Source organism: Equus asinus, chromosome 3 (assembly GCF_041296235.1).
Source record: "Equus asinus isolate D_3611 breed Donkey chromosome 3, EquAss-T2T_v2, whole genome shotgun sequence".
Classification (NCBI taxonomy): Eukaryota; Metazoa; Chordata; class Mammalia; order Perissodactyla; family Equidae; genus Equus; species Equus asinus.
In genome coordinates, this window is record NC_091792.1 from 5,177,750 (window position 1) to 5,203,623 (window position 25,874).

Genomic DNA, 25,874 nt, shown 5'->3' on the forward strand with positions numbered 1-25,874 from the left:
TGGCATTTTGAAAGAAACATGCGACTGTAATTAAAATGCAGTTATTGTAACATAATTGCAAAGTAATACACAAATGTATAGTGCACCAATCCTAGACAAGGAGAACCCTTTTCAGTGGCATTATGCCTAAATTAAATAAGGTTTGTGTAATTCCCATAGTTAAAAAAAAATCCATAGCCTAAAACCTCAAAATGCAGTTCATCTAGTTTGAGTGGACAAGCCGGCAGCTGTGCTCCTCAGCTCAGGTCCAGCTTCTGACGGTTCACAGGTTTCTTCACGGGATCTCATTACAGACGTTTTCAAATCAAAGGTTTCTGTGTGAGTTTAAAGGTGAGTGAATGGCCTACACTTAACCGTGCCTCTAGTGACTAGTATTTCATTCAGTGCTTTTGAATGACATGTGCGTATTTAATTAGCTTAGAATTTTGCATGCAAACTCCAGAGTTTTAGGGCATTTTGAATATAATAATCACTTGGGAGTTCTCTATGTTTCTGGAGTCAATTTTCTTTTACTGGAAAACCTTGTGATAAGACACGTGTGTTCTTGACAGACCCGCTCACCAGAACCACGATGCAGAAAGGCTATTACATTTTAAATTCAGATGTTTGCGTTGTATTAACAGCCCTGGCAATTTCAAACAAGACTATGCCGAAAAACTGATGTCTAAGTTATCAGGTGCAGGAATTCACCCGTATCTGCTTCAGAATTCTTTTTATCGCAATATTCATGCTAGAAATGGGCCTGTGGTGAAAAATGATCTTTCAGGACAGGTTAGAATAACATCTGGGCCCAAATAGTGAGTGCTCAGGTGAAAGAGCTTTTCTTCCTCTTGAAGGTCTTTGGCTCATCGTGAATGAATATCAAAATCAGCAAACAAAAAACAAACCATAACAAAAATGTCAGGACTTTACATTTGTCCTCATTGAAATAAATTTTTTAACCTAGCCTCTCATTCTCTATTAGCCTGAAAAAGATATTTCTTTGTTTAGAGAATGTGTTATCATAATAACACCATCAAGTTCTATGGGCAAATTTCTGGAGGATCATGGTGAAGAATGACAGAGGCTCATGTGTATATTGTCCAGAAAAGGTAAAGTAAAAAACAACGAGAGCAGTGGTGGTAATATTAGCTAACATTTATTGAGCAATTGCTATGTACTAAGTACTATGCTAAGGGCTTTACAGGGGTCATCTCATTGAATTCCCACAGTAACTCTATGCAGGAGGGACCATTCTTACACTCTTTGCACAGAGGAGGAAATTGAGGCACAGAGGAGTCAAATAACTACCCCCAAGCAGATGGCAGAGCCAGGCAGTTGGAATCCAGAGCCTATATTCTGACATCCTAGATAAGAACTTTTGCTAATTGCTACCATTATATGACATGAGATTTAAAATTTCCGGTGCAATAAGCCCATAATCCAAGGGCTCAAAACACAGTTCTGCCTGTTTATAAGCATGGAGTGAAAAAGCACAGGGACTTTCGCAATACACACAAACACACACACACATTAAACATAGGCACACGAGAAAGAAGACAGATCTGTAATGTACAGGAGACAGCCACAGCCACTGACTAACGTTCATTCACCCTTTCAACAAATTTTTAGCCCTAATAAACAGAGCAGATCTAGGAAATTATTGTGACTTTCTACAGTTTGCCTATTTAATTCAAAAGCCCATTTTCACTGGAAAGGAAAGGACTTGTATTGTTCTACATGTGTCTGCATTTTATTATTTATTTACGTGTGTGTCAGGTTGATGGGGTGAATTTAAGTGAGTCTCAGCTATGTCTGGACCTGGATCCTGGTGTGGGGGGTAGTGGGGAGATCACAGGAGAGGCTTCTAGAAAAGGAACTCCACCTTGTGTCCTCTCCTCGGCTCAGATATGTCTGGGTAGGTCTGGGGAGCAGGCGTGGTGGCTGCAGGGGTCCACTTACAATGGGGCTGAGGATCTTCCAGGGATGACACTTATCCATGTGGCAGAGGAAGCCAGGGCCACTGAGCTCAACCCAGGAGTGAGCTTTGCCCCACGCAGGGGAGGGACTAAGCATTCCCGTGCAGCGTGACGGCTGTTGCCCTAGTGCATCTGGAGCATTCCCTGGCCCTGCACTGGATGCACATCTGGCTCCTGAGTAGAGAAGGGGCCCCTCTTTTGCACAGAACGTCTAACCAAGGGGAGAGAGGCATCTTGCCCACAGCAAAGCGGAGGGCGTTCTGCCTTTCAAAGGGTGGTGGATGCCTGCTGAGAACTGCTGGACCCGTGGTGCATAAAGAGATTTCAGGGCCCAGTGGAGCAATGCAGGAGCAGCCAGACCTGATGGGGACCGGAGGGAGGTCGGGTGAGGGTGACAGCATAACAGAAATGCCCGAGGGAGGCTGTGAGACTCCCCTTGGCAATTTCCAGAATTAGATGCAAGGGACTCGGCAGGAAGTCAGAAGTCCTGCATCCGTGGGAGCTACAAACCGGTGAGCCGTTTGCCTCTCTAGGCTGGCGGGTCCGGGGGAAATTCGGGTTACACGTAAATGAACAAATGAGCCGGCATAGCTGCCAAAGTCGCCTCGGAGGCTCAGTAGGTTTATTTGTGTTGTATTGATTTGATTACTCGAAAACTAAGTTGAATGAGAACTGCTTCTAATTTGGGGACAAACTGCTCCTTTTGCAGAAAATGCTCTGGCAGTTTATAGTAGCTCACATGTAACTATGAGCCATGGAGGATGCACGAAGAGCGAACGCTGTCTGCCTTCTCTTTGTAGAGAGATATTGGCCACCTTAAGAAACACCCACTGGAGTTTTCACAAATGAAACATAGAAGAGAAACACCCAGGCGGACAGTACTTCCCTCTAGTATGAAAGGAATCAGTGTAGTCGATAGAGAAGGAAGCTGTGTATGAAACCCCAGAGCGTAGCACAGGGTTTCCACTCTGGGGTTCTGAGAATACTGAAGATGCAGGATCAGTAGTGAGACCGCAGGGGTGTGTCAGGAGGGGGCTGTCACACGCTTAATCCTCAGGCTGCAAAGTTGTTTTCATAATGTGTGTATGTGTGTATAATCTTTCCCATCTAAATATATATTCTATAACACATAGGTAAATAAGGCAAAATACCAATGGTTCCTTCCTTCAGCTCTGATGTAGGTGAAGAACAATGAAAAGCAGAAGGGTAAGCTTAGAACGGGATGTGAATTACACAAGCCTCTTCTAGATCAGTGGGGTCCGATGTTTTCCTGACCCAGAGCATCTTTCTGCCCGGAATCATTTATTGGTGACAGAACGTGGCAGGACATCATGGATTGAGGTGAAGAGCATGTTCGCAGTTCTGTGTGTGTCCAGTTTGTGGGGCTAGGGACAGCCCTGCCCCTCTAGCTGTGATGACCACCGCTTCTCAGCAGGACCTCCTGGTCAGTGGCAGGGGGAGGGGTTTGGCAATAGCTGAGACCCTGCCTGGACCTGGGGGGACTGGAGATGAATCAGCTGCAGACCAACCAGTGGGGAGCCCTCAGAGTTATTTAAACTGTCCTGACCATTGATTTAGGCCAGCCACTGTGGCTCCAATTAATTTCGTTCGTTTTGACAACACAAAAAACAGCTAAGAGCGGTCATGCTGCTGAGATACTGGTATTCTGATCCCATTCTTATTGTTTTCATTCCCAGGAAGCCTGCTGTGGTATGTTTCTTGGTCTTGCAGTGACATAGGTACAGCATTTCTGTTAGCTGGCAGTGGTAGAAAGCACTCCTGTTTCAGTGCTCGCTTCATTCATTGCTGAAGCTTGCATTGCGTGAGACGGTGCCGGTCAGAAGCTACACCAGCACCGTCTTTGTATTGGGTTTCTGAGACGGCTGTCAAAACCAGAAACGCCCCCTGAGCTTTGCTTGTGTTTCCTTTTCCTGTGTGTGTGAAGTTAATAAAAATAGGTTCTGTGCAGTATGGGTCCCTCCCATCCCCCAATTTTGCCCTGAGTTAAGAACATACCTTAAACAGATTACAAAAGGAATAGAAAGTTTCATCTTAATTTATTCTGAGAAGGTGGTGTGAAAAGAGAGGTTTGTTCCTAGTAATCTGCCTGTGGAAAACCTCCACAAATGGGTTCTTGGTTTTAAGTGTAAATGCTATACGGACACTGCTGTTGTACACATTGCATAGATGCCTAAAAAGCCATGAAGAATGCCACATGCCATTTAACCCAAAAAGTATCCGACAGAGAACGTACAAGAACACCAGAGGTCGAAGGGCAAATGTGAGGAGCGGGCGAGTAGACGACCAGGATGAGGCCGGCAGGTGTGAGCCACATGCCACCAGTTCCCAGGAGGGAGGTGCTGTGCTCTGGAAATCTTTCCCAACGTACATTTTTCCCTGAAATACCGTCCAAGGACATGGCCAAGTGCCTCCTACTTCAGTGCCAATATTGGAATTTTATTCCTTTAGTTTATACTTTACTTATTTTCAAATGATTTGAGTGGCTACAATGAAACTGCAGGTAAGATTACGTTCAGATCTCATTCCTACTTCCGTGATATTTGATCTAATGGGCACATTTTGCTCACCTGTAAAATGGGGATCTAACTTAGACCGCCCCACGAGGACTGCTCTGGTGAGCTAACAGTTCTGGAAAACACATAATTGTGAAGCGGTACACCCGTGAAACACGATTGAAGGGCTAGAGACCTGTAGATTTTGATCAATGGTATGTGGAAAGTACATCTCTGGGCTCTACAAAGAACAGAGGAGTTGTAGTGACTCATCTATGTTCCCTGAGCACACTGGTGTCAGGCGTGGAATGGCCATTCTCCAAGGTTGTATGAGCATGCTGGTGCCAGCTGTGGAATGCCCTCTCTCCCAGGTTGCATGAGCACGCTGGTGTCAGGTGTGGAATGCCCTCTCTCCCAGGTTGCATGAGCACACTGGTGTTACATGTGGAATGCCCTTTCTCCCAGGTTGCATGAGCACACTGGGTCTGGTGTGGCATGGCCATTCTCCCAGGTTGCATGAGCAAACTGGTGCCAGCTGTGGACGCCCTTTCTCCCAGGTTGCATGAGCAAACTGGGTCCAGTGTGGAATAGGCTTGCTAAGGTCTTTGAGTGGCCCTCAGTGTCACTGAGGGTTCCCCCTGAAACTGCCCTGAATAAGAAATAAAAGAAACCAGAAACAGTTTGATTTTAAATCAAAAGTTATGATTTTATTTTTAATTTTAATAGATCAGAAAAAAATATTTCTTTCAATGTTGTGAAATAGACGCTTGAAAATAACAATTCCAACACTGCTGTGATTTGCTCTGTGAGGCTTATGTGGGTGGGCTTCCATCTGAACCCAGGCTCTGGGGTCCCTCCGAGGCTGCGTCTTCCAGTGGTTCCCAAGGTAGCAGCAAGCAGCTTCCAGCCTGAACTCCCAGGAGAGGCCGACCTGTCTGCAGCGAGACGCGTGGGCAGCATGATGAGGCTACTTCTGCAGCCTTCTTGACTTCTGTCCACTGGGAGAAAAGTCTCATGTGCCACCAAACATTGGGAAAATATCAGTGTTTCAATACCGACATGAGTCAGGACCCCTCAACTCTGGCCTAAACGGGTTGCAAATATGCTTGACTCTAATTATGGGAGCAGTTGCTTCAGGAGAACTTTAGTACAACATAGTTTCGGGTTTAGGAGTTCCAGTGAAGTACATCTGATGCAAGACTCTAGCCCGCCCAACGTAAAATCAAAAGGCTGTCATACAAACCCCCCCAAACCCACCCATGGGTGTGCTCTCACTGTCTGTCTCTTTAGTGCTAGAACAACCTCTGTTTCACTTTTTAAAAAAAGTGTAATTCAAGAGGAAGGGCAGCCTAGGGATTAGTTTCCCCTCTTCTGCGAGCCTGAAATTTTCCAAGTGACTGAGGATGAGGAGAGTAACTTGAGGATTTGACAGGCTTGTGGCTAGGCTTCCACGCTCTGCACAGGTGTACCTAACTGGCCTTGTCAGCTATGGGGTCTGCCATATGGCTCGAAGATATTTATAATTGGAGCATCACAGCTGGCATTCAAGAAAATACTGTCACTGCACTGACACTTTTTCTGCTGGAGCACCAGCGGGTACCAGTATACAGAGGCTCTTGGTTTATTGGACAACTGGGACCTAACACTTCATCCTGATTGTCGGCACAAACTAAGAGTATGGTTGCTTTATCGGCTCTCACTTTAATGTGGATGCATAAAGGCCACACCCTGTGGTGCATTCTAAGCAAAATCTCTTCCTGAAGTTAACGGGTCTGAGGCACAGAGAATCCGGTCTTATATGTAAATATAAAAGGGACAGAAGAACGACTTCAGAGACAATGACTCATAGCATGAACAAGGCTCTACTATCACCACCATTGATAGCAAAATATTTATTAACCAAAACAAAAAGACTGGACTACTGGAAAGTTCTGGGCTTTTGTCATGAAATTGTCACATAACTGCACTTTTCAGGAGGGAAACTTTTTCAAGGAAGTAAGTGTCTAAAAGAGACAGACATGGACCATGCACATGCAAGCCAACGCTCTGAACTCTGGGAGGCAAGTTTCCTCCACTCTCCTAACGGCTCTCTTGAATCAGCTCATGGCCAATCCAACAAGTGTGGGAAAGAATCATTAACCAAACTAGAAAAAAGCCCTCAGAAGGTGCTGCAGCTGACTTTTAGTTGTGTGACACATGCAGTCTCTCAGGAGAGGCTGTTCTATCAGAATAAAGAAGAGATAGTAACCTGAGCATGTTCTCTCCCAGGTGACTCAGCAGTTTGGGAATGAGGCCAGACTTCTGGAACATTCTACTCATTCTACTCCAGTGTAATTGACTCCAGGTGATTTGTAACTCTGATGTGACAGGTTTTATCTGATCATGAGGATAACACATCTGATTTTTTTAAAAAAACTCTGTGAGTCTCTTTCTTACAAGTGTTCTTCCATTCAATTTTACAAAAACCCCACTCAAATGAAGTTTCTGGCTCAGTCTAGAGCTAGATTAGGAGGGAGGTGAAGAAGTGAGGAGGACGAGATCAATCCTTTATTTCCCCTTAAGCAACATATAGGTATGTATTGTCTCCCTCCCTCCCCAACTTTTCTAGTGGAAGGATGGGAGTAAATGACCTGGAATAATCTCAATACATGATTTTAAGTTGGTTCTTTGGCCTGGCATTACATGAACTATAGTAGTTGCTCTTTTCTCATTAGCAAAACTAGAATGTTCAGATAAAATCTCCTGCTCTGTGAATACAGCATTTCTCACTAGAATGATTTCATTGCAAACTCATAGACTTGGGTTGATGCTCAGACCTAGCGTATCAGATTGCATGTACTTAAATGTGAAATGAAGGATTTGGGTTTTTTTTTTCCCAATCCAGGAATGTTTTCACCATACTCAAATTGGAATGCAGTGGGAAAATCTTCAATAGAAAAATAATCTACTGCATCATAGTGGGGCAGCTGTAAAAACTTGCCTGCCCAAGTTTTTCTGGAATGTTAACTGACAGCAGGATTATCTGCATGCTAGCCAGGTCTCCGGTAGCTGTCGGATTTGCCGTGGGCTAGTGGTCCGGCCTCATATTTTGATATAATTAAGCAGTGAAGCTGAGACATTGAAAACAGTGTACTGAACCTGGAATATCAGAATTTTGGTTTTTTCTATGTGTGGTTTTTCCCTCAAGTGATAAACATTGGAAATGCCCTTCGATATATTTAGCTAATTTAAAAACCGTTTATTAAACATTCAACCTGTAAACAAAAATTCTAAATTATCTCACAAGTGCACACAAGTATGAACCTGCATCAAGATGAAAGTGCTTTGGAAGCATCATTTCGAGTCTACTTAAAGTCCAGGCCCCTTCCCTCACTCTAACCTGCATTAAAGGATCAATGACAAATCAATGGATTAAATAATTAAATTAAATCAACCAGAGGAGCTCTGAGTGGTCCTTCAATTAAACTCAAGTCAGCTCCTATTTGGCCTTTTCCTTATTTTAATCATTCTGCTCGTTTTCTCCTATAGGAAAAAAAAAAAAGCTTATTGCACAGCATCATGTATTTTCAAAGCTCAAAGTAACATCATTTGCATCCTCAGATCTACTAGTTGTCATAGCAGGACCCACTTTTTCAGCTCATGTCAGTTTTGCCATAATAATAATAACAATAAAAATATTAATAATAATACATTCCTCCATCAATTGTTCCTCATCTATGAACCTACGTCACGACATCATAGACTGTTCACAATAATTTAACACAGATGTAGCGGCTCCCTCCCCACCCCCAGCCAGGCTATCAGTCATGACTTGGTCTGCATGGATTCTTTGTTCATTGTTCAAACCATTCACACAGAATGGAATAAAACTTTATTCTTTTAAATTCCACACATAGACGAGATGCTGAGAAAGCCCTTGTCATCTCTGACAGAGAAGCAGAGCGGCTCTGTTTCATGAATGACAGCACAATTAAAGCTAAAATAATATAAAAATAATTTGAAAAATCCCTTTTTACTGTACACTCTCAAATAAAGCAAGAAAGATAAACAACAGTTTCTTTTTCTGCTAGCCAGAAAATGGGTTTCTATCCACTTGGGCTTTGAAGTTGGGTTCACCCCACGTGGGTGTGCATACGTGTGTGGATCCCCCACATCGGTGTGCATACGTGTGTGGTTCTGCGTATAGAATCTATGTAGGTGGTAGGCCCTAAGCTTATCGTCTAGCTTGTCTAATCATTAAGCTACGTAACCAATTAGAATACTATTATATCACATTGAACAACTTTATGTAACTGCTTCTTTGAAATACTAGGAATGTTTACACATTTATTTGGCTTGTAAAGGACTGAAATATTACAGGTAATATTATATTATCTAGCTTTCTTTTTATTTCTTTAAAGAATATGGCTCTTAATATGTTGATTTTTCTGAGTTCCAGAGCGAAAGTCCCTTTTAAAAAATTTCTGAAGTCATTTGAAGCAGGAAGAACATCTCCTGATTTGGCCAAAAATACGAGTATTTTATACCATTTAAAATTTGAAGGATAAGCCTAGAAGGGGCCTGTTGTTGTCAACTGTTCCAGCCAAACTTGCATGAGTGTTTGTTGAAGCATCTCCACTTGACCAGCAGAGGGCACTTTATACCCCCTGCACTGCTTAGGGAGCAAATGCAGAGGATGCAGAAGCACAGTGTTCACCCATTATCAGGAAAGGCCCTGCAGATTTCTTTTTGAAATTCACAAAAATATAGAAAATATGGACTGTACCACAGGGTTTCATTTGGAAAGTTATGAGAATGTGTGAAGTCCGGTAGGAGGGGCATACACATTGTCTGTCCATTGCCTTGATTTTCCGCTGACTTCTCTTCCCGCTGTCTGTTTTCCCTTTCCCAGCTCAAGAATGGTCTTGGGCTGAACCTTTTTACAGGTAGTTCAGAGCCCAATTTCAAGTCATTTGGCTGAGTTTCATCTTTTCTATTCTGTATTTACTCTTCTGCCCAAAAGCCTAGGGCAACGGAACCAAGGATAATGCTTCGTATCTCATTTAAGTGTAGAAATCACAGCTAAACTCTCAGAAATGCTCTGAGCTGGAGCTGCCCCTGGAGGAAGTGGGCTGCATTATTTCCATCCTCCCAGGAAGAACCTTGGAAAAATATTGTGCCCGTCTGGTTTTGGCAACCTCACTAGCCCAAGGCTGTGCTGTGAAGAGAAAAACACTAGTCTTTCTCTTAGTTGAAATAGAGTTGTTTACACCTGTTTTCTTAATCTTAGAGATTAAGGCATCTTTTCTCATGGGGGCTACGACTACTAGCCGTTCTTAAAAAAGGCTTTAATTTTTGCAAAAGCATCATTGTTCTAGATACACACCCTGTGTTTCGTCCATTTTTATCTATTATGTTGGCTCCAGTTTAGTGTCGGAAAAAGGTTAGAAAGGATTGTATGCATATGTGCTCGCACAGTTTTTAAAGTAAACTTCTTTCGTCCTTAGAGAAATATAACACTTAGTAAATACATTTTTTTCAAATAGTGTTAATAGCTTTTGTTTGTCTCCTGTTTCTCTTCCTGCCTCTGGCTCACTTTTGTTCTCATTTGTCTGAGGGTCGACAGATAAAGAGGGCATGGGGTCTTCCAGCAGCAATCCTTTGAGATTGAGGTGCCCTCAGTGAGTCCTCACCCAAAAAGGATCATAAACTTACTGGGTTAAGTCAACCTGATCATTCCTATGCTGCCTTGGGCTTTGTGTTTGCTCATGTGTTGTGTTGTGTTTTAGCTGCACCATATGTGAGTCCTTGTGCCATTTTCTCTTGTCTATTATTTTTCTTGATGACCCTGAGCTATGGCTTCCCCCTCAGTCCCAACACTATTCAGTCTTCCTGATTTTCCTCATCTTGCCCATGTAGGCCTCAAAGAAGAAGTGGCAGAAGAGCACAAGGTAGCTGAGGTACATGAGTGAGGACCAGAAGATGTTCTGAAAGTGAGAGTAACACTGGTCATGCTGCATCCAGTAGTAGACCAGGTAGTTAACGACACAGCCTACCAGCATCTGCGTGATCTGGGACAAGGTGATGAACATGGCAAACTTCCGAGAGACTCGGAAACCAGCCGCTCGCAGGGCATAGTAAGAGTACATCAAGGCGTGCACGCTGAAGTTCATGGTCATGAACCAACCACCCCCGGCAACCATGTCCTTGTAGGAGTACCAGGAGTACAGGAGCACAGTGATGTGGTGGTACCAGTGCAGGAAGATCAGCTTCTGCTTCCTCAGAATAATGAATATTGTATCTCCTGAAAGACCAAAAGGGAAAGAACGTACATGAGCCCCTTGACCATGACATAACGATAACTGAAGTTTTTGCAAGAAGGTCGAGATCTTGAACCAGGACTTGAGAGTGAGAGGGACTCGGTTAGAATCCTGGACTGATATTTACTAGCTCTGTGCCCTTGGACAGCTTACTTACCCTCACCATTTTCCAGTTTCCTCCTCTGGAAAGTGAGGATAATAACTGTAGCTTGGAAGTGTCTGAGAGTTAAGTTAAATAGGATAATCAACATGCCCTCTTGGCACATGGCAAGTGCTCAATAAATATTACTTTCAGAAAGATGTTTTACACAAAACCTTATTTTTGATCTGGAAGGGACGTCAGCAATCATGTTGCCCAATTTCTAACTCGACCATATTAGGAAGTATTACCTGGAAGAGTCAAGGGACTTCTAGATCACTGATCAATTGAGGGAAACACATTGGAATTCAAGTGCCCAGCAATGTTCTTAAACCTCTCTATATGAGGAAAACCATTTTTCTTTGATACATGACAAAAGGTATCCCTCAAAAACATATCTTTGTAAGCTCCCTATAAAGTGAAGCCCTGATAAATGGCAGTTAGAAAACTAAAATTTAAAGAAAAGGCAAAAACAGAAAAAGAGAACAAAAGTCATCTTCCACTATATTTGCTGAAGATGGCAACTAGAATATTTTATACCAATGAATCAAGTGATAAAACTGAGAATGACACCCATTTTGGTGGAATTAACTTTGAAAAAGCTTTCCAAGATCTATAAAAAATTTTACTAACAATATCCCTCTGAAGAAAGAGACCACTGTCCCTGAGGTAGGAAATTTACATTATAGAAGCTAGAATTATGCTCAGGTAGGTAGATGCTATATATCTGAAATGATTCTTTAAAAGTGTAGGGATTCTGAAAAATATACTGTAGAATACTTATGTAAAAATGGATGAAGAGCGAACACAGTAACAAATACACCCAATTCCCTTAACAAGTAGAAAAAAAGGGAAGAGACACTGGCATGTGGGACAGAAATGGTTTATGCAGGTCAACGTTTCATGTCTTTTCTATCTCTGTGGTTCTCAGATAGAGGAAAACCCCAAATCCTTCACAATCTTTGGTGAACTCAAACTTGACTTCTTTTTATATACCAGGGAGAAGTAGAAGGTCCCTCTTCTGAAATTTATTTAAGCACAAAGGGAATTGGTACTTATCTTGACTTATCTGTCATACTTCATGGACACCCTAAAACATGTGGCATTAGGGAAGGTCAAAGAATGGTGGGCTTTGGAAAGATGTTAAGTTTCTGATGGCTGTGGTTACGATACAGGTGGTGCCCTATTCCGTTCAGCAGGAGCTGTTAATTTATTTCCCTACTGATTTATTAAACAGTATTACTTCCTATTTGTTTAGAACAGAAACGGAAAGCTGCCAATTGCTGCATTTCTGAACATATTATAAAAGTTTCTTAGAAGTCCTCTTTTCTCTGGTGGGACACCTGCCATATTATGCCTATAAATGTCAGACAGACTGATAATGATCGATGGTGACAGTAGCTCTCTCTTGAATACTTAGGGGACAAAATTATGTCAGGAGACCTGGGGTTTACTTCTCAGTGTTAAACTACGCTATTTCTGTGTGCCTGTCACAGATCCACTATTCTGTGTACTCACTACTCTGTGCCTCCTTCCCTCTGTGGACTATAATGCAGGCACAGTAACTCCAGCTTACTTTTGTTCACAGTGGAAAGAAAGTAGAAGTCCAAGGAATTATATGTAAAGACAAATTTGGTTATTGATAACTGAGAAGATGTTTTTTATGATTATCCAAGCATAAACTAAAATATATATCCCACACAATATCCAAACACATTGTAATAAAAGTCATTTGCCGGGGCTGGCCCCGTGGCCGAGTGGTTAGGTTCGCGCGCTCCGCTGCAGGCGGCTCAGTGTTTCGTCAGTTCGAATCCTGGGCGCGGACATGGCACTGCTCATCAAACCACGCTGAGGCAGCGTCCCACATGCCACAACTAAGAATATACAACTATGTACCTGGGGGCTTTGGGGTGAAAAAGGAAAAAAATAAAATCTTAAAAAAAAAAAAAAAGTCATTTGCCATAAAGTAATAAGCATTTCATCCTTTCTAATTCTTTAGATTTAACTTTAACTCTGTCATCATTTTTAATTAAAACTTTATTGTCTGATGAATGATTTCAGTGTGAGGAGCATAGCAGGGGAATAAGACAGACCACGTTAGAGTGGGTTAACCTGGAATGGGAAGTGGAACCTACAATTCTGGAATCGAAAATTGCTTTGGTTGTTTTCCTGTCTGAGTGGGGGTCTCAGGCTCGATCTGAGACACACTAGGTGTTTCTGTTTATTTTGGGGAGGTGGGTGTAAAGGACATGTCATGAGATCTTCAAAACAAAATTAATGTGAATTCACTTAAGAATATTTTTCGGGGCAGATATATAGGACGGTAGATAGAGGAATGAAGGTAAGTATCTTCCAATCTGGCTCCAGAGCCTCTCAGTAGTACCACTCCAGTGCCTTCTCAAGGTTACCGAACCCAAGAAGGCTGCTGACCCAAGAACAGTGGCATCCCTTGAGTGAGGGGAAACTGGCGGGGCTCCAGAGGGGCTCCCTGAGACCTCCCATGATTCTTTCGATATTGTAGCTGAGATGCATCCGTCATGCCACTCTGGCAGTTATGAATTATTTTTCCTCTGGGGAAACCACATAATACGACATTTGATTTGTCATGAGACACTCATGCCAAGCCATGGTACTTACAGGTTTGTCAAAAACGAGAGTGACCTAGAAATGCACACTAAAGATTGGGTTTGTGTATATGATGTCGGCCAACCAATCTTTCTTGGCCAAAGGTCTGGTTGGCATTGTGGAAAGGATTTTGGCCAAGTATAAGCAGCGGGACTTTTGACTCTTGAAATTTCAGCCATGTATCACATATTTTAGCTACCCGTGGTTCATGTTCTCTTTACTACGGTCTCTCTAACCTCTGGCTCAGCTATTTTCAGTTAAGAGCCAGCCTGCAGGCAGGGCATGGTGTTCTCATACCTGCATGTGCCTCCTGAACTATATCTTCTGCTCAAGTGCCTGTTGAGTGCAGGTCTCCGTGCAGCTATGGAGAAGTCGGTCAGCATTTGGAATCTCCAGGGCATGCATGGCTACCAAGGAATGGACAGCCTGCTCTGTGTAGTTTGTCACAGATGGCTGCATCCCTCTTTGCAGAGTTAGCTGGAGTTTTGCTGAGTCAGAGTTTCAAAAACAATGATGAGCTCAACTCAGCAAGGACCTAGACTCAGAGCAGATGTTTCCAAGTTTTAACAAAACCAAATCTCAGCAGGTTTTAGTATAATTCAAACAGTAGGCACTCAAAGATTTTGGCACATAGAGCAGGTTGGTGGCTTTCTTCCCCTTACTTGTTCTAGTAGATTGTAGCTCTCTTATTCACTGCAATGAGCTCATTGTTTTCTGCTGAAACAGAAAGCCCATCTTGCTGTTAAGAGTTGAGGGAAGGGGGAATGGAGAGACAGTATGCAATGGGTAGAGTTTCAGTCGGGGAAGGTGAAAAAGTGCTGGGTGTGGATGCTGGCGATGGTTGCACAACAATGCAAAGGTTCTTCACACGCAGCCCTGTACACTTAGAAATGGAAAACTTTATGTTACGTCTATTTTGCCACAATAAAAAAAAAGTTTAGTAGAAACTGCAGAATTGCAGGTTTTGGGGGGAAAATCGAGTCTTAGTATTGAACACGGAAGCACTGTTCTTCTTTTCCACAGGACCTGTTCTTTCTGGCGCTCGTGAGGGGGTCCGGCATCTTAGAGTACTGAAAAGCAGAACTACGGACCTAAAAATAAGAAAAGTTCTAAATAACCCAAATGGATACATCTTTTTTAACTAAATGGTAGTGACAAGGTTTTCGAAGAGTAAAAAGACTGGGAAGGAACGAAACTTCCACAATGAACAGAAAGGCACCCAGGCAAACATGTTCCCTCCGTGAGGGCGAGGGGCTGGCTGTCTCTGAGACACCCAGCTGGCCCTGATCTTTGGCTCTATTTTGATCCAGCAATTTACCTTGGGAAGGCCAATGTCAAAGGAGCTCCAGAATAATTGAAAGAAAATAAATCGTATTTTAAATTGAAAAAGGGTCCTCAGACCATGAAAAAGTCCTTATAAAGGATCTGAAACTCCATGAAGCATTTGTGTCACTAAACTAGCCTCATTAAAGAACTGTGTCAAGATTAGGATTTTATTTTTTTTCCAGCTCTTCAGCCCACTGCCAACACTCCAATCCCATATTGAGGGGATGGACTGATATTTAACCCAGAAACTACTATGGTGAGTGAGGCTTCTCTGGGAATAGGGATTATCAAGACAACGGCATAAGGGCTTGAGTACAGCTCTGTCTGGGCTCATGAAGGAAGATTCTGTGTTCAGTCATAATATGTGCATTGGGGCTGGAGGGAGCCACATGGTGGGCTACAGTAAATTAAGACAAGATGAGCAATTTAACATCCTCAGGATCAACTCTAACAAGACAGAGGATGATAGCACGGAGAACTCTGGGTGCTGCCCTGATCGCTCCTGTCTGGGAACCCCAACTCTGCCCACCATCCTAGAACCTTGATTTCAATCTGGACTGGAAGTCACGACAGAGAGCACAGCTCTAATAAGGTCTTTGAAGGAAAATGACCACTATGGATAGGTTGGGGTGGCTCTTCAATAAATTATTCTTTCAAAAGATGGGAGGGACTATTTTTATTCTCAAGTCCCTCACATACAACTGGATAAAACTCAGAACACAGATGAGCAGCCCTTGTATGGAAAAGACATTCCTAGAAGAAACACTGAGGTTGCTCCTCTGCAATTGGAGGCTTATGGGCCAGAAGCATGGCGGTGCCATTTCTGATTTTCTAAAAAAAATCTGTGTTGAAGGCAGTGAGGTGGAAATCGTGAAAGTGCTCAGGGGGTTATGTGGGGGTCATGTGGTCCATGTATTCACTGCATTCAAAGATCCGTAGTCAGTTCTTCATCAAGAAGGATTGGGGGCGTTAATAGGGGTACTGATTACACACATCAATGTGTCTGGCATACATGAGAAGTTGGGGATATATTTCTCAACTTGAAAAGTTCTCGAACTTCCATAATGTATGAATTTATTTCCAAGAAAAAGGTCACAAAACCCGAAGAGTGAAGAATACATGGGTTCTGACTCAGAAACTCAGTGAGTCTAACTAAAAAAGCATCACTGTGAAAGAGCTGGCAAGACTATCTTTGATTTATAAATGAAAACACAAAATTAATATATTCTCATGGAGTTTTGAAATTTCTAAACATACATCTGCAGACTTTTAGGCATTGTCTGTAGCTCCAAGTTTGAAAAAGACTTCTCTGGCCTAAGATTCGGCACTAGTGGTCCCAATTCAAATATAAAAAATAGCCTCCTGGGGGCTGGTTCATAAAGTTTGTATTATAAATTTCTTTTTAGATAAAGTAGCTATTCCATTCAGCCCCTATTAAATGCCTGGCTCATGGTAGGTGCTTAATATAAATTTCTTGAATGAATGAATCTATACTAACGCATTTCACTCTAAGACTGCTTATTTCAGATTGTGTAAGGGACCCATCTTTGCACCCCTGTGCTTCTTAGGAAAGGTTTTCAGGAGAAGTTTTCTTCTGCTGATCTTCCCTTGTCTTTGACGTGGGAAGGCAATGGTCAAACCAACAGTTCAAACCAACTGTCAGCTATTTGTAGGTGGCAGGTGTGGGGCACCCAGTGGAAAGTGGATAGGTTGTTGGAGCACACATGGGAGAGACCTCACGTCCTTTGTGAACAGACACAGGCCAGGAACCAGGGGCACCTGATAGAAAGACTGATGACAGCTTATATTGTAGGTGACTTACAATGAAACTGCAACCTCTAATCCCCTTTTTAGGGGCAACGGGAGAGGGAACACAATCTATAAATAAATATTTTGAACTAAATAATACAATTCTTAATTCCAGACAAAAAATTAAGAAACCCAGAGGATGGCTAGGGGCTCCCCAAGGATTTACACCAGTTTGTGGCACTGCTCATGCAGGAACTCAGAGCTTATCATCACCAGCAGATCCCTTTCTCTGGCAATAAAGATATTTTTCTGGGGAACTGGGCCCATGTCAAATCCTTGCCACTTAATTTTTCGCTGTTTCTGCTAACGAATATCACACTTACAGTCAAGTGCATTAAAGAATTGAAGGGAAAACCTTAGGAATCCACAAAAATAGCAAGTAATTTTGATTAATTTCTAGAAGATAAACTATATTTTTCCTCTCCAAGACCCGTCTCTTTGATGATTAAAATCAAACAACAGCAGAAACTAACCCTTAGCATTTGTTAATGAGAACAGAAGGATACCTTAATGGGACCCTCAACTTCCTAGTCTGAATCCTAACGCCAGAGGGGAAAGCAGGCTTCCACATGGGTTGGGAAAGTGCTGTGTTGCTAATTTCTCCCCATATTCTAATATTAGCTCAGCTGTTAATGGACCTGGAGAAAGGGCTGAGTATGTTTTATAAGCCCCTGGAAGTGTATTTTCAGTAGTGCTTGGAAATCCGCATGTTCTGTGTAAAGTATTTTGCTATACACAATGTACAATTATTTAAAAGGAAGGAAGGAGGGGAGGGAGAAAAAGATAGTGGAAGTTAGTCAAGAACTCAAATTCATTAATCGTAACTTTGATGCAACCAACAAAACAGGACCTTCAAATTGCTTATTTCTTTGTTCATTTTTAAATAAATTTTGGGAGTGTGTAGCTACAAAGGGGGTAAGGGAAGGAGAGAAGACACTTACCTAGTTCGGGTGCTTTGCTTAGCACAAAGGCATAAGCCCAGAACTTGCTGATAGGTCCATTGTAAAAACTCTGGTCACAAACTGACTGCTTCAGGCCTTTGGTCATCAAAATGTACACCATATAAGCACCAGTTCGAAGAGCACCGAATATACTTCATATGAAAAGAGAAAAGAAGCAACGTTCAGGAGAACAATTCACCTCTGAATTAACCATACTTAGAAGACTCCCTGCCATTGGTGGGATAGACAAACCAGAATAATTTGCATTTACCCAGAAGCATCTTAAAATGTTTCATAAACAAGAGTAATGCAACTTCTCAGCGCTTTATTCTGAAGACCAGACACAACGCCACTTATTCTTCACCAACGTTCCAAAAGGTCGTCATGGAAAACGGGAAGAGATCCAGGGCAGGATCTCGTGAAGAACGCTGGGGACCCTTTGTGGTTTAGCATGAGAACTATCCCTGGGCAATGGGATGGGGTTGGCTGGAAACCCGTGGCACTAGCTCCATTCTGTCCTGTGTTCAATCATTCTCCAGTCCCGCGGCTCTATTCCCTGGATGTCTCTGCTTCTTTCTTTCAGCCAGCTCTTCTCTACATCTGGACTGGCTGTATCCATCTAAGCCTCCTCGGCCTTTCCTTGGACTCCTGCAGCAGCCTCTGAAGCACTGTCCTTGGTCACACCTTCCCACTCTCTAACCCATCTTTCTCACAGAAGCCAGAAGTCTCCTGCAAGGTTTAGCTCTATCACCGCCTCCTCCAGGAAGCTGTCCAGGCTCACACCTCTGAGCTCCCCATAACCCCATACAACACGGCTCGAACACTGTTCTTCAATGCCCTGTCATATGTTTGCCTCCACAAAGGCATGGGTGCTCAAAGATTGTTGAGAAAGTGAAAGACTGTTGAAAAATAAACTGACATATGGAATTTTTATCCAGGAACTGCTAAGAAGAGAGGTGAGCTCTGGAACGCTTTGAGCTCGATGATGTCACCTAAGTGTGAAAGGATACGGCACTGGAAGGAGCAGCCATTATGAAGCCTTTAGGTACGTTCCCGAGGACGCAAACCACACACAGCCTGGACCAGCAGCTGGCCGAATGGGTGAGGAGATGTGCCAACCCATCATTTTTCTGGCAGCGTCTCCTTCTAGGGTCTTAAATTCAGAGATAAACTAGTGAAGAACTGTTGAAACCAGTAGCAGCCTCACCAGATTGGGAAATAGTAGCCTTCATTTCCCTTCAGAGGCACTAACTTTACTTAAAATGCCTTAGAGTTGCTCTGGAATAAGTCATTCGACTGGTTACTCCATCTACAAACATACATCCACCAACTAGACCTAAGGTCAACTCTGAGGAGAACCAAGGCAATGAAGCTGAGCTCCTGGCAACTGGCTGTCAAGTTGGGACTTTGTAAGTAGCTTCCCTAAAGACATTAAATGGCATTACTCTTTCCAACGTGTAAAACGATCCTGTATAGGATTGTTGGTGTCATTTTACTGCTGTAGATCCTGCTTAATCCTTCAGTGGCTTCCCACTGCACTTGAGTCCTCACTGGACCTGCAAGGCTCTGAACGACCCCTCTCTCCACCATCTCCACCCTCACACCTCCTGCCATTCTCTTCCTGCTTACTGTGGGCCAATCATTCCAGCACTTTCTGATCCTTTCAGTTTTCTGCCTCAGGACCTTTGCATATGATATTCCCTCTTCTTGGCAAGCTTTACTCCCATGTTCACCCAATGTTGCGCCTTCTCACTTTCTTATCTCAAGGAAATGTCCTCTCCTAACAGAATGACCTCAGCCCTTACAGTCAATAAACTGACCTAATTTGAGAGTGGGGAGCTGGATTTCATTGGTAAAGTCAGATAGTGGTGATTTTTCTGTCTTATCTGAACTGATTTTTTATGTTTTGTCTTTACCTCACCAGATGATGGCTAAATTTTAATACGAAAAATTGCGACCATCACCAAATTACGGTTCTTAGCATATTGTGCACTTTGATTTGCTGCTATGGAAGGTAATACGGAAATACAGATGTGGCATATCCACTGAGCACATGTAGCAGGTACTATTGGTTGCCTATTCAAGAGCCAAGTCCCTTCCTTCTTCAACATACTAATATCTCGATTTTGTTCAGGTTCTCCTACCTCATGATTCCCCCAAGGAAAGTGACCTTCTCTTCATTGAGGAGTAAATCTTAATCACCTAAGCAAGTTTTAGTGACCCCATTTCCCTTACCAGTGATTTCTTAGGGTGGGCAGTGACCTAGTTCTAGCCAGTGTGACAAGAGGAGAGGGATGCTGGGGGCCTTTTGGGAGAGATTTCCTTGCTGTTTACCATGTACTGGCTGGAAGCACAGCAGCCATCTTGCAACCATGAGGGAGCTATCTTGATGACAAAGCTGACTCAGAAAGGAGTCAAAGTCATCCCTCACATGTGACAGAGCTGCTGAATTAGTCCATCTTTCAGTGACCCTATCACAAGACCTCTTGTTTTTGAGATAAAGCTTCCTTATTGTATAAGCCATTTGGAGTTTTGCTTCCTATTACTTGCAGCTCAAAGCATTCCAGCAGACACAACACACAAGATCTGAGTGTCAGTAGACTTTTGAATACTAGTTATATTTTGTGGCTATCAAATGCATCTATTCAAAAGACAGTCCTGGTGAACTACTTACTCCATCAGTTGTCTGCTTGTCATAGGCCAGTGGGAGAGACGTCAATGCCTTTTGTACAAGCCAAAAGCAAAGAAACACACAAACAACACACTTTCAATATGTATCCATCTGCTCATTAGCCCCAGAGGTATGATTTTTCTGAACCACCAGCACATTGGACACAAAATGCTTTTCTCTGCTGGCTCCAGCCCGCCACCCCAGGAAGCGGGCCCTGCCTCTACTGCATTTTGCTGCTAGACCGCATGCTTCATACAAGATCAGAGCAGACCTAAGGAAAGTACCTTTGGAACAGTGCCTTTCCTTTCATCGTCTCGGGCCTCAAAATCATGGTCTTTTATACCCAATTTCTGAAGTATTGGCAGAGCTTAATTTATTCTTCCAATTGTTACATATTTATTGGCAATGCTCTTAGATGCTGTGGTGACAAGGATCCATCAGCTAACTCTGGCAGGTGGTAGTGTTGGTCATGGAAGACTTCAGAGGAAGTCGTATTTGAGGTTGGGACAAATAGGTATTCAAAGTTTGAGGGTTAGGGTACAAGGAGGTCATTTTGGAGCATCGCAGAGTGGACAATTTGGATACTATGGTAACCCACAATATTGCTGACAGCAAGTGTATAGCACATATTATTGTCCCACATCTGGACGTAAGCCTCGCTCCCTAAGCTCCGAACAATAAGGCTGACTCAGAACAGAGGACAGTGCATTTTTCAGGGAAACCATCAGTGCCAGTCATTGGGCCTATGTGTCAAAGGCAAAGGCGCTTTGTTGGGATGTGACAATGCTCCTGCTGGGGAGCCGCTGGGAGGCTGCTTGGCCAGTGGGATGATTGTTATTTGTGGGCAGCCAGTAGCTCTGCTCTGGCATGTCTCAGCCACTGTACACTTTGATGTTATAATAAAAACCGTGTGGCTTTTTATTATAACTGGATGCAGGGCCCTGAGACTGTGATACTTTACCAAAATATACTTTAGGGAAGGAGACATTTTTTCTTCCCTAAGTTACATCATCTTGAGAGACAGTGTGATGCAAGACAGCAGTATGCAGCTTACATTCTGCTGCCCCCAGGCCTTGCTTATACTCACGGCAGACATGGCTAATCAATCCTGACACTCTTTCTAGCCATGAGTGGACATAACATCAATGTTCTCAACCACCTGAAGCCACTCCAAAAGATGAGGGTTGCAAATTCTAATCACAGTGCTTTCACTTACTAGTTTCATGACTGGGAAAATTACTTAACTCTAAGTCTTTCTTCATCTGAAATGATCATAATATCTAACTGGCAAATTAGTTCTATGAATTTTCTAAGACGATATAAGACAGGTATTTAGGTAGCATAGAGCCTTCTGATGTATTGGTGCTGAATAAACCAGTTTTTATTATATTATTATAATTTCATTATTATTTACTGTCATTATTGATGCTTTACTTGATCTGTCCTTCCATGTTGAAAATCACTTTTCTCTCTCTCATCTCATTTGTCAGCTAAGAGAGGTTAAGGTTAATTATCCCTAATGGAAAGTCAAGGAAAATGATATATAGAGAATTTGATTTGCACTAATAACTGTTCATGTAATTCAGTGTTTTGTTATTAAGTTTTTACTATTAAGTGTTTTATTTCATGAGCCAACTTTTCACAAAATAAGTGACAGCTAGCAAGTTTCCAACAGGATGTGAAATGAGCATTTTCCATAGAACGTCTTGAAGGAGAGACTGCTGGTACAGAGGAGCATCTGGTTCAGGTGAAATTGATCTTTTGATAAGATGATAAAGATTATTCTAAATCCAGGACCTCAAAGAGGCTGAGAGTCTGGTCACTGCATTTAATGAGGGCAGGTGACTACTATATCACATGCCTTTTCTCAACTGTAAGATCACACTAGCATCCTTTTTTTTCTTTGGAAGAAATACACCACTTTTCTTGTCAAAGCCGAGTTTTGATTCTAACACTTCACGGAAGCGGGCAGAGCTCGGCGGAGGGAGCCATCGCTGTTTCCGCTCTCCTTCAGCCACGTTAGGAGCAATGCAGCAAGGAGGTCTGGAGGAAAGCACAGCCCTGGTGAGCTGAGGTGCTTCTTCTCAAACGAATGTTCTGGATTCCTAGTTCAGAAGAAGCCTGTTTCTTCATTATCAGCCATTTGCCATGGCATGTACTCCAGGAGGTGCCGAGAATGCCCAGGGGACTGTTCACTGTGGTACTCTGTGGGCGGAGAAGGGGACCTTCTATTTTGTGCTATGTACATTTCTGTATTGACTATTGAAAAGCAAGCATCTAATGATTGACAACCTTAAAAATACGTCTTTTTAAATAGGTGCTTAGCTATAATTGAAACACTGAATAAACCTTCATAACGGTACTAGCTTGCAAGGCTTTCTTTACCAGAGAACTTTTCAGTATGAAGCTGAGATACAACACTACTTCCTCACCAGCCTGTGGATGACACGTGGGCTTTGGGATTGGTGGAGAAAGACCGATTCATTTATTGAATCAAAACCTCTGTCATCAACATCCACCAAGTGTCAGATATTATAGGATTCACTGGGCAGGGGGGAGAATCTCTACAGTCTATTGCAGGAGACAAGAAACATGTAAATAAGCAAAAGTATACGTATAATATACACAAATTTCAAATTCTTTTTTTTTTGTTCAAAGATTGGCACCTGGGCTAACAACTGTTGCCAATCTTTTTTTTTTCCTTTTTCCTGCTTTATCTCCCCAAGCCCCCCTGTACACAGTTGTACATCTTAGTTGCACGTCCTTCTAGTTGTGGGATGAGGGACGCCGCCTCAACGTGGCCTGACGAGCGGTGCCACGTCAGCGCCCAGGATCCGAACCCTGGGCCGCCGCAGCGGAGCGCGAACTTAACCACTCGGCCACGGAGCCGGCCCCAAATTTCAAATTCTGATAGGCACAATTTGTGTTTTAAGTATTGGGGCCTTTCTAAAGAGGTGTGAGACATATGGCTCATGTTCTTTCAAATTCAGGCTCTTACCATGAGGTCTGACCATTCATCTACTTGAGAAAAGCCTGAATAACTCTATATTCTAGCCTTCCAATTTTACTGCCATCTGAAGTCAAAGTGGACTATCTTAGTAATGACTTAAGAATTCCAGAATTCTGCCCTGGGAAGAAAGAGCCTTGGGTATAAATCATCAATAATACTTTCCATTATTTCAACACAAACACCAATAGTTGGCAGAACCGCTTTTACACTGTTTCTTCATTGGCCCTCAACTGGAATGTAAGGTATTTTGAAGTCAAAACAAGGTTTCTCAGAGACCTTTTGTTCTGAACTGCCAACCACCCTGAGCCATCTAGTCTGCTAACTCAATAACTAACGGTGCAATTACTTCCAGGATTAGGAAAGGAAAATGTTTTATTAAACTTGTATTCTATAAACAGAAAAAGGAAAAAAAAAACGTGTGAGATTTTGTCAGTTGTCAATACACGGTCACAGCTGATGCACCAGTAGGAACTCTTTACAAACATAGGAGAGGTCACTGATTTTCCTGATAACGAAACGTGAACTGCCATTTGTTTTAGACTCTGACAGTTTCCAGAGTAGGAAGAATACTCAATGATCCCAGAACAGACTAGAGCAAATTAGCAACAACCACAAAATCCACAGGAATGGCCCTAGACTTGGGAGGTGATAGAGGATTCTGGTGCTTATGATACTGAGTGCTGGCATCCCCATCATCGTGTCCCGGTCGACAAAGTACAAGCTAACTTCTAAAACTTTTCCACACCTGATGACAGGCATCCTTACTCAAGAAGGCCCACTTTAGTTTGCTTAGTGTTTAGCCTTTGCTAAAACACTTTTTTCAATAATAATAATAATAGTAATAATAATAATAATAACAAGCCATGAAACTGTGAGTTTTTTTGGTCCAGTACATCAGCAGTTAAATGGGGATGTACACTGTGCTTTTTGATACTTTACTTCCTCATCTCCTCCACTGACAATTCAGAGTGTAAAATTTCACTTTCTATTGAGTGATCATTTCTAGGTTTGACTCATTTATTTTCATTGGGATCTTTAATCAGATACCCCCATTGGAAAGTTTGAATGTCTCCCAAACACCTTGTGGATGAATGAACAAATGAGGATAAAATTGCATATTATATATATCAAAATTGAACATACAAGCATCTTTTGACCTAATAATTCCATTGTTGGAAATATAAAATACCCTTTAGGTATACTTGCAAAAGTATACCAAGTTGTATATTTTGTAATAATATCAAATAGATGGTTAGGGCATAATCTACATGTCCTAAAAATAACTGTGGGTAGTAGTAAAGATTAATGTTGAAGCCACAAAACTCACCAGGACCACAAAAGTGCTTAGTCATCTGTTTCTACTGAAGACTTTGTTCCTTTGAGAAAACTCTTAATCTCTTTTGCAATATTACCCAATTTTTAGGACAGTGATAATTCCAGTGCCAAGACGAATAGCATTGCCCCATTAACTCCATTGCACAGTCTTAACCAGGTTTCACGGATGCATGAAGAAATCAACCCTCTTTTTTTTCTGAGGGATGACTACTGAAAGTTTCCCCAGGACAGCGCTTGAAGAGTCGTGATACATGACATTATCTGTCTAAACAATCTCTCCCCCAACCCAACCCAACCAAGTAAAAAACCCAAAACAAAATAAAAAGGAAAAAAAAGAAGGAAGGAGAAAAAAGTCATTACAACTCTCAGTTTTCTACATCCTTAAAACTGGGCACTGGGAATGTCCTTTGGGATTCTAACCCTAAACTTCTGTGACTGCATGTCACACGTCATACATTTCTACTCTTTATATGCCCAATTCCTTCCTTGGGGCTCATTAATCTAAAAATCCATTAGGTAAATTTTTATAATCTTTTTAAGCAGCACATGGCTTTTTTTTTCTGAAATTTTCATATTCATCCACTGTAATTAAATTACTAGAATCACAAGACATACCAAAGAAAGTAAATTTAAACAACCACCATTTCACAAATATTAACTAAGTAGAAATGCCTACTAGGCAATGCGCTCTAGAGGTGACATGCCCTGGGCCATATCTTACTACTATTGAAAAGAGTTTAGTTTTTTAGGAGATCGCTCAATTACCAACGCTTGGAAAGAGATGGTAGAAAAAGAAAAGATATTGCTGTCTAAATCACACCTTTCGTTATTATTGTCTAAACATGGGGATATACAGAGCTCCAGGGAAATTTCTGGGGAATCGCCCAAAGGATTACAGGGCCTGAGACATCGGGCGTGCTCTCCAGCAGGTGAACTTCATAATGGGATAAGGGGAGAGCCAGCGGCCCACCACCTGGATCTTTTGCATCAGAAATACAGGAGTTCTCAAAGGAGATCAATTCACCACCACAATCATGAAATTAGAGGGATGGACAGACAGACAGACAGATGTCGACTGAAGCCCTTCAATGATAGCTATCGACTTGCTCGACAGCTGACCGGTGATCTCAGAACCTTGAGTCTGCAGGCTAAGGTGGCAGGTGCAAAAATCCTTTTACCATTATTCCTAGCAATCATTGGGAATTTATCTTCCACGTGAAACTCAATATTAAGCTCTTCAACTGCACA

At 42.4% G+C, this 25,874-nt stretch overlaps 1 protein-coding gene across 1 annotated transcript in view; it reads right to left on the reverse strand.

The window, feature by feature from the left end:
• Positions 1 to 7,694: 7,694 nt before the first annotated feature.
• Positions 7,695 to 25,874, reverse strand: part of ELOVL6 (ELOVL fatty acid elongase 6) — a 131,263-nt gene continuing 113,083 nt past the window's right edge. Inside the window, exons 4-5 of the mRNA XM_014839059.3 lie at positions 17,611 to 17,762; positions 7,695 to 10,754 (exon numbers count right to left, since the gene is read on the reverse strand). Coding sequence (XP_014694545.1) covers positions 10,330 to 10,754; positions 17,611 to 17,762 — 577 coding nt within the window. The 3' untranslated portion in view covers positions 7,695 to 10,329. The remainder of the gene's footprint in view (positions 10,755 to 17,610; positions 17,763 to 25,874) is intronic.